The sequence below is a fragment of the Nestor notabilis genome, unplaced genomic scaffold (assembly GCF_000696875.1).
Source record: "Nestor notabilis isolate BGI_N333 unplaced genomic scaffold, ASM69687v1 scaffold3058, whole genome shotgun sequence".
NCBI classification, from domain to species: Eukaryota; Metazoa; Chordata; class Aves; order Psittaciformes; family Psittacidae; genus Nestor; species Nestor notabilis.
Genome location: NW_009939440.1, coordinates 27,343 through 35,799, shown reverse-complemented (window position 1 = coordinate 35,799; position 8,457 = coordinate 27,343). Strand labels below are relative to the sequence as shown.

General features: G+C 34.5%; 1 protein-coding gene across 1 annotated transcript in view; it reads left to right on the top strand.

Moving 5' to 3' along the window:
• The window catches only part of LOC104409849 (probable phospholipid-transporting ATPase IIB), a gene marked incomplete at its 3' end in the record, with an annotated part of 51,345 nt that overhangs the window by 20,382 nt on the left and 22,506 nt on the right, over nt 1-8,457 (top strand). The window contains exon 5 of the mRNA XM_010019848.1: nt 6,975-7,033. Within this exon, the coding sequence (XP_010018150.1) occupies nt 6,975-7,033 (59 nt within the window). The remainder of the gene's footprint in view (nt 1-6,974; nt 7,034-8,457) is intronic.

The window sequence follows — 8,457 nt, the reverse complement described above, 5'->3', positions numbered from 1 at the left end:
CTTTAGGTTAGATATAAGGAAGAAGTTCTTCACAGTGAGGGTGGTGAGGCACTGGAATAGGTTGCCCAAGGAAGTTGTGAATGCTCCAATCCTGGAGGTGTTCAGGGCCAGGCTGGACAGAGCCTTGGGTGACATAGTTTAGTGTGTGGTGTCTCTGCTCATGGCAGGGGGGTTGGAACTAGATGATCTTAAGGTCCTTTCCAACCCTAACTATCCTATGATTCTATGCACCTTTTTCATAATACATGGTTCTTTCATATTAAGGCATTCTAAAACCAAAAGGCATTATTATGAGGCAAAAAATGGGACTGCCTGCTGTGATAAAATCATAAAAATCATGACAAAAAATAACCATCATAAAAGAATAAAATTAATCATAAAATCGTGATAAAAAATAAAATCAGACCAAGTTTTTTACAGGCTTTGAGAAGGATTTAGGTGTTTGCGTGAATTAATAAAGTCAAATACCACATTCCTATAAACTATTTTTATAGATAACTTTCATTATAATCCACCCAATTTTTTTAATATTGGCAGTACTCTTCAAGTGGAAAAATTCAGTTAGGCTTACTGTACTAACCTACAGGCTAATGGTTGGAGAAAGAAGGCTTTGTTACTTGTGAAGGAACAAACTTGATACTGATTTAATTAAAAGCCTGAAAATCGATGCCACTCTTAAGAGTCACTTTTCAGAGTGGAACTGCACTTTATACTACTCTAGCATCGTTTTTTTTCCCCCTAGTGATTTTGTGACTTGTGTTGATTTTAGTCTTTTCCTTGAAATAGGTATTTTTTTCCCATCTCAAAGATGGAGAAACCGACATAGAGAGGTTAAGCAGTGTGATTTTGCTCAAATTGGACAGTACGAAAACGTAACATTAGCAATGTTCAGTGTTACCCTTGGTTTAATAGTACCATTTATGGAAGATAAAAATGAGAATTTAATGATTTCTAGTTAACTGTTTTGCGAAATGTTTTGTTTAATATAGGGGAATACATGTATTCATAGCAAGAGAAGCTACTGGGTTCTGAATTAATTACTTGTGTAAAGATAGTGTGGTAGGTTGATTTCTAACTTAAAATCTTTTTATACAGTGTTGCAATAGATTAAAACCAGGAAGTCTTTGGCTACCTAGCAGTGTTGATTTTCTGCAGCGTCATTCTTAGCCTCAGGAATCCCTAAATGGGTAAAACATGAATGCTGTCTTATGACCTGCATTTTGGTAGTGAAAGAAGTACCAGCTTCTTGAAGATGGAGGATTTACATCAGTGACTCTTGAAGACTTAGAATTTATATTTTAGTAATTCAAGACCTTGAATAAGTATTTGTTATAATCAGCAAGTCTTAGCATTTTTTTTTAATTTTTATTTTTTTTTTAATTTTATTTTTCGGATAATGAGCTGCTCTGAGCAAGGAAACCAAGGGAGAATGGGACATCTGTTTTTAAGTGTTACTTAATTGTACTTAGGCAGCAATGGCCAGTTTCATGTCCACAGACTGTTTGATCCGTGGGAAAGCTCAGTCTTCAGTTATCCGTTAGTGAATTTGTTAGGTGTAACTGCATTTGTCAAAACGGTGAACCTGCTACGTATGCAGTTTGAATGGTTTCTACTTTTTCAACCCTTTGTGGCAAGTGATAAAACATGCAAATCAGGAAATGTATTGAATTTTTTTTGAGCAAGTCCATTAAGTGTACCTGTCTGTCTTTCATGTGATTCTTTTCCCTTTTATAGCTTCATAGATTATGGTGTTGAATCTAAGTGTATGATGCATTCTTCTGTCTTAAATCTTTTTATTGAGGTGTTTGTGTTGCAAAATCTACTCTCCTTTTTTGCATATTGAAGTCTCGAAATCCTTAATAGACTGTTTTCAGACAGTATGCCAATTAAAGTTTTAAAGGAAGAGTGTTTGCCTGTAGAATTGAAATTATCCTGTCCATTTAATTGCCCTTTTCTGCTTCAGAGCAGTTCACCTGCATATCCTTTTGTAGAGCAGAAGCTGGGATGGAAAAGTTTGAAATCTGTGTGTGCAGGTTTGGGAGGACTTCTGTTTTTCTTTCCTAAGGCTCTACTATACTTTTGGCGCAGATTCTTGTCTAGTGCACTTAAGTATGATCAATTAAGTGCCTATGAAAAAATGCTGCAGAAGATCATCTCAGGTTCATAAACAGTTTGTTACATTTTTCATTAAGCTGCCAGAAGCTGATTGGGTAATAAAATTGTAAAACAATTTTAACTCTTTTTCCCTTCCAATTCTTTAAGTTGGCAGTCCTGCCCTGAACCTTTCCTAGTTAGGTTTACCCATGCAGTGTTAGTGAAGTTTTGAAGAAAAAAGATCAAGAAGAGACCAACCAACTATAATAGTCAAAAATGCGAGTTGCAGAAGAGGTATGTGTCTGTCACTTCATCGCAGGATGTTTAACAAGAGTTTTGGAAGTGTTGCAGAACTCTCGCTCTTTGCAACCTGTAAAGCAAAGAAATAATTAAAGTCAGGAGAGATGAGATTAATAAAACAATCCTATCCAGGCTTCAAATGTGGAATAAGTCTTAAGACTTACATCTTAAGAGTGCTTAAGAATGTAATGAAGTTGAAAATACATGCCAAAACTGTGTGAAATTGAGAAGATATCAGTAAGTGCTATACATAAGAAGAGAACAAAGTGTGAAGGCTAGTATGTTTCCTTTAAAATCGGAGAGTTGAAGTCTGTCTTGGAGAGCTAGAGGGATTTTTTTTTTTTTTTTTTAAACTTTTGAATTTGTTTATGCAGTGGGAACTGCTCTGTTCTCAGTTGACTTTTTTTTTTTAATTACAAAATTGTCTCTGTCACGAGGCAGTTTTCTGTCATTTATAACTGTTATCTGCAACTTTAAAATAAGATTTTTGTCAGTTTCTTGATTATTGTAGTATTATTCTTCTGCAGTTATTTGTAATCTGTATTGAAACCTCTTACAACATTTCAGGTCCTCAAGAACAGGTCATCCTTTGCTTTTTAAAAAGCTATTACATTAAAAAAACATTATTTCTGAATCTAAAGATACAACATCAGGTCTTTATTGGTTGCAGTATTTCAAACCACCCAACGACTTTGTTCCTGGTTTTCAGACCATTTGGAACAGATAAATTTTTAAAGAATTGTATTAATTGTTTAGAGAAACAGTAAGCAACAGCAGAAACAGAACTTGAAATTTTAATGTAAGATAGAATTTTAGAAGCCAGAAGAGAGGAAGTGTCAAGTAGACTGTTCCACATTTTTCAGCATCCAGGAGACTGAATAACAAAGAACGAAGGCTTTCCATTTCACTGAAGAGGAGACAGTACACAGAGAAGGGGCTAGGAAGCCTCTCTGTAGAGTTTCATATTGGTGATTAAAGAGCAACCTCAGTTCTCTATGTAACATGGAGTTTGAAAGAAGGACCCAAGGACACCGCTTGGCACTGAAAGATCAGCATCCTCACCTTGGACTCACTGTAGCTTTAAGCTCCCCCCTGCACCCAGCTCCCCATTATATTGTGTATACTCTAATTATGCTGACAACTCAAGCTAATAGATACCATGTGAAACCTTCATATGGTCTATACTTGACTTTCATATGGACTATACTTGACTCCTTTCATTCAAGAGTTTTGTATTTCTACGTTAGAGAGAAGCTCTGTTACCAATTCCAGGAGCAGAACTTCAGACAGTACTAAAGGTACCATGGATGTAATAGCAAATTAAAAAGAATTTGAAAATGCTACTCTTAGAAGTCACTATTCTTTCAGGAGTGGCTTGCAATCAGACACTTATTAATAAAAATAATTTGATTGCTAATTAATAAAATTAACGAACAATTAATGAATTATGAAAGTTAATAAAAAGTTATTTCTGATATAGTATATACCCACATTTTCTTTTTCATTTAAGTATGAAATAGTTCTTAGCACATATGAGATACTAGTTTTTCTAATTATTGCAGTTCATTTCATAAGGTTTTATGTTGGAAGTAAAATGAATTACTACAGGCACATTTCAGTGTTCCAGTTCTGCATAATTCTGTACGCTGCTTTAGGCAAAAGCCTTGCGCCTTGGTGGACTATAAAGTCTGGATGCGCAGGCACTTCTGACAGTTTTGGACTTTTTATTGGTAATTACACAGATGGTGAGGAGTGTTTTGCTATGGAGATGTTTTCAGAGAAAAAATAGTTTGCAAAAATAATTTATGCAGTGAATAACATTCAGTGTCTTTTTCTTTTTTTCCTTCTCTAAATGCATCTTCATGAAGATGTAGTATTGCATTATTTTAATGTTCTCTTAGATGGCATCTAAAGAGTCTTATTTTTGCTAGGCTAAAATTTTACAAAATTTTAACCCACTTCTTGAATTACTGCCATGTTTTTACCATTTAGTTTTTGATGGAATATATCTTGCCATTCAGATTCATTGTAGAATAATTGTCTTGTATGTCACAGGCCACTTCTTTAAGTGCAGAGATACACAGGGTGCTTTAAAAAGACACATTAGCATGTAATAGAGATGGTATTCTGTAGGGTTATACTAAGCCACCTAGAAAACAGTTTAATAAGGAAACTTCTCAATTTACAACATGAAATTCCCAGGATTGCTAGACTGAGTAGAAGCGAAGGTGGTGAGTTCCTGTAGGTATACTTGGCACCAGGAGTCTTTGCTTTTTGTCTGCCCTGTATCATGTTCCAAATGAGTGTTATACCTTCTCTTGTCCTCTAAGGCTTAGTGTCTTTTGGTCTTTACTGTATGATGCTGTAAGAACACAACTGTGGAAAATGCAATTGTTTAAGTTGATAAAATTGCTAGTAATTGCATTTGATTAGTATCTCTGAATGATTTTGGTCACACATGACTGTGTAGGTGGCAGAGCTCTGAGACAACGCAGCTGGAACTAGGATTTTTGTGGCTTTTATTACTGTAATCAGTTGATTGACATGATTATCACACTGATAAACTTATGAAAATTATTAGCAGAGAAATTAAAAAAAAAATAGGAAATGCTATCCTTTTAGTAAAGCTAACAGACTTAAAAAGCAAAGTAAGCATTACTATGTTTTTCTGGTATATGCTATTCACTTCCAGTCAAAACTTAGGAATTTGTAAAGAGGATTCACAGGCTCCTGCAGTTAAGCAGGCTAAACATGTTGAGGAGTTCTTACTAAATTTCCGTTAGTATCTTGAAATGCCTGTAGAGAAATTGTGTTTCTTGCTATAGCTTTTGATACCGTGGTCTTGTGCTACTCCCTTCACCTCTACAGATCTGTTATGGCAGTGTTAGGAGTCGGACTGAAGATAGAATTTGTTTGAGGGTGGGGACAGAGGTGTTTTGGCAACTGAAAAATTCAACTGGAGTAAAACATCATTATCAATAACAAAAAGTGGCTCTCAGAAATAGCTTGCAGACAAGACAAATAGAAGTTCAGTTTCTCTTCTGACATTGCACATTTTTAGAAGTGCTAATGTAATGGAAAATATATTAAAAATTAGCTATAGAAATACGTTTATTATTGACTGAATTAAACATAAAGCAGCTGTTACTATTGCATGAAATGCAATTTGAAAGAGCAAGTACTGAAAATAATCGTTCACAACATGAATCCTACTACCTTTCTGTAAATGCATATGTAAGCATAAGGAATTTTTTGAGGTTAACTAACTGATCTCTCTTCACTGAGAGTTATGAGGTCTCATAGATTTGGAATGTAGCTTTGATTTTGTTTTCTGCTTAGTAGAACCTTGAGAGATGATATAATGCGCACTGACAAATCTACCGTTCATAATACTTTCAATTAAATTCCAAACCAATTACTGCTCATTCTGTGCTTTTACAGGTCTTCTAATTTGTTCAGTCTTGACTTTTATTTAGAACCCTAGCTCCTTACCATGTTTTGACATACTTGTCATCTGATACCTGCTGATCAGATACCTGCTGCTTGGAATCATTATAGCGTTTCTGATGGGAAAAGATATTTTGTATAGGTGTGTATTTCAGCTCGTCAGGCTGTGTAAATATGCATGTGTTTGTATCCTGAGTTAACAGGTTCTGAATTTATCACCTGTTTTATCTTGGAAGAGGATATCTGTATGTCATGACTTGTTTGTCTTCAAGGGTTTGGGGTGGAGTTTTGGTTGTTTTGTTGGTTGATTTTACCTCAGGGAAGCAACTCTTTCTGGATTTGTCACAAGAACCCTGGGACTAGAACTCCTGAATTTGGATAACATAAATAATAACTCATTTTGGGCTTAACCTCTCTGTCTCAGTTTTTCAGTCCATCACATAATAATGTTAAAATTTAACAGTCTTACAAGTATTAATACCCTACAGAACATACAGAAATTAAATTGGTACATGTGCTGTGTATATTTTTGAATGAGTTGTTCACAGCAGTTACTGAATGGGCAGCTCTAGAGAATGAAAATCCTCTATTTCAGCTTATATTTTACTTATTTAAAATGAAATCTTCAGGCATTTCTTCTGACTTTAAAGAAACTTACCTCTTTTCACTAGAATTGCCAACAAGCTTCAGACAGTACCAATTACACAGTAACTTTAGTGGCCAAGCAAAGCTACCTGTTGGTAACTGGGCTGTGACTAACCATATGTGTGAGAATGCTCCATGACTCTAAACCTAACAACTCTTGACTTGTCAGAAGTAGAAATGTCTGCTAGTAGTATGTGAAAGACTTTTTCCAATTTTGCAACTCGATTACTGATATAGATAAGACTTGAACATCTTCCATACATTTTTTTCCTCTAATACTTCTACAGCAGCTGTCTGGTTACAAAACTAGACTTTTTTTAACCAGTGAATTATTTATTCAAACAGATGAAATCTATTATTTTATATAATTTGTAACATTTTCGCCAAACAATAACGTCTTTAAGTATAACTTGAATTCTGGGATTTATGTTCTTGTGACTCTTTATTAATGTCTGCCTAAGTTGATTACATTTCTTCTTCTTTTTAAGGTAAAGTGCAAGTTAAGAGTTCAGACATACAAGTTGGAGACCTCATCATAGTGGAAAAGGTTGATACTTTTTTAAATATATTTTAGAGACTAAAGATTATTAACATGCTAATTATCTTCTGAAGAAAAGTATATTGAGGTTCTTATCTGTGAAATACTAACTAGCTACTATTTAAATTCAAGTCTCATTTGAGAATCTTCAAGGAAGTCTTTTTTATTAATATTAAGCCTAATTGAACGTAAGCAGCTATATTTTATGAATTGTTATATGCTTAAATTTATCTAGTCAAGGGAATACAATTACTGAATTCTCTGGCTTGTGCTGTGCTGAATGTTTTAAACTGTCTTGATTACTGATACCTTCCTTCTGATGCTCAAATCGGTGCTTTTCTATGTCTGAAGCCTTCAATGATAAGTTTTGTTTATATGTATTTTTACATTATATAATTATAATATGTATATAATATATAATTAATACAAAAGTTTATGTATTTTTGAAAAGAAGAAAAAGCTTTCCAGTTTGATTGCAAATGGTGAATGAGAGCTGTGAACTTTCTCCCTCTGTGTTAGTGTTGTAATAAACACAGTATTGCTTATTTCAGATGGCTTTCTGGGCTACTAAAATTATTGTGACCTTGAAAGTCAACTTAATTTTCTTGTCAGGGGAAACTATTTTTACTTTTCTGGAAAGGTTACTCACTTTCTGGGTACCAGCAAGTGATTCCCATCACACTTTGTATTAGAGAGTTAATCCAGTGAGAAGCTGGAAGGAGGCACATCAAATTGAAGCTTGTATCTACAGCTTTTTTTTGAAGCATTGTATGAAAAGTTGCAACTTGGCAGAATAATCCTTAGTGGAACCTAGTCAGTCTTTTCTAAATTCTTGATGGTTTTAATCCTATTTAGTCGAGTAAATTAGTTCTGATAAAAGAAAATCCTTCAGCAAATACATCCTCCTAATACATTTTGTGCTTTCTTATTTCTTAACACCTCTCCTTTTACTTGGAGAATTTGGAGAACTCATAAATTGTTAGTGGGTGGAGATTATTTTCTTTTTTCAGCTATATACAAGAAATCCCTCTTCTGTTTGTTTTGGAGAACTTCCGTTTCCTTCCTTTCTGTTTCTTCTATAGTCCAAAGAAAAAACAATACATCCAAGTCTCACTTGGTTTTGCTTATTTTGGTCTTGTTTGTTATATCTACTTTGATGTACTTTGTATTATTTCTTATCTTTTTTTTTCACTTGTCTATCTGTACCTGATATTTTGGGGGGCCTGTCTGAGCAGCATTTACTAGCGTAGACAAGATGAGCACGAATGTGTCTGGCCTTTACATCTGTTATGCCTTACACCTTGCTATCATAGAGTGCAGGTGGAGTCAGCTTGCAGCTGCTCACTTCTTCGTATTCCAGATCTGGGAGACTTAAATATTTGCTTTGATTTTTATTAGAAAACTTTCTAGGTCCTTCTTAATCTCTAAACCTG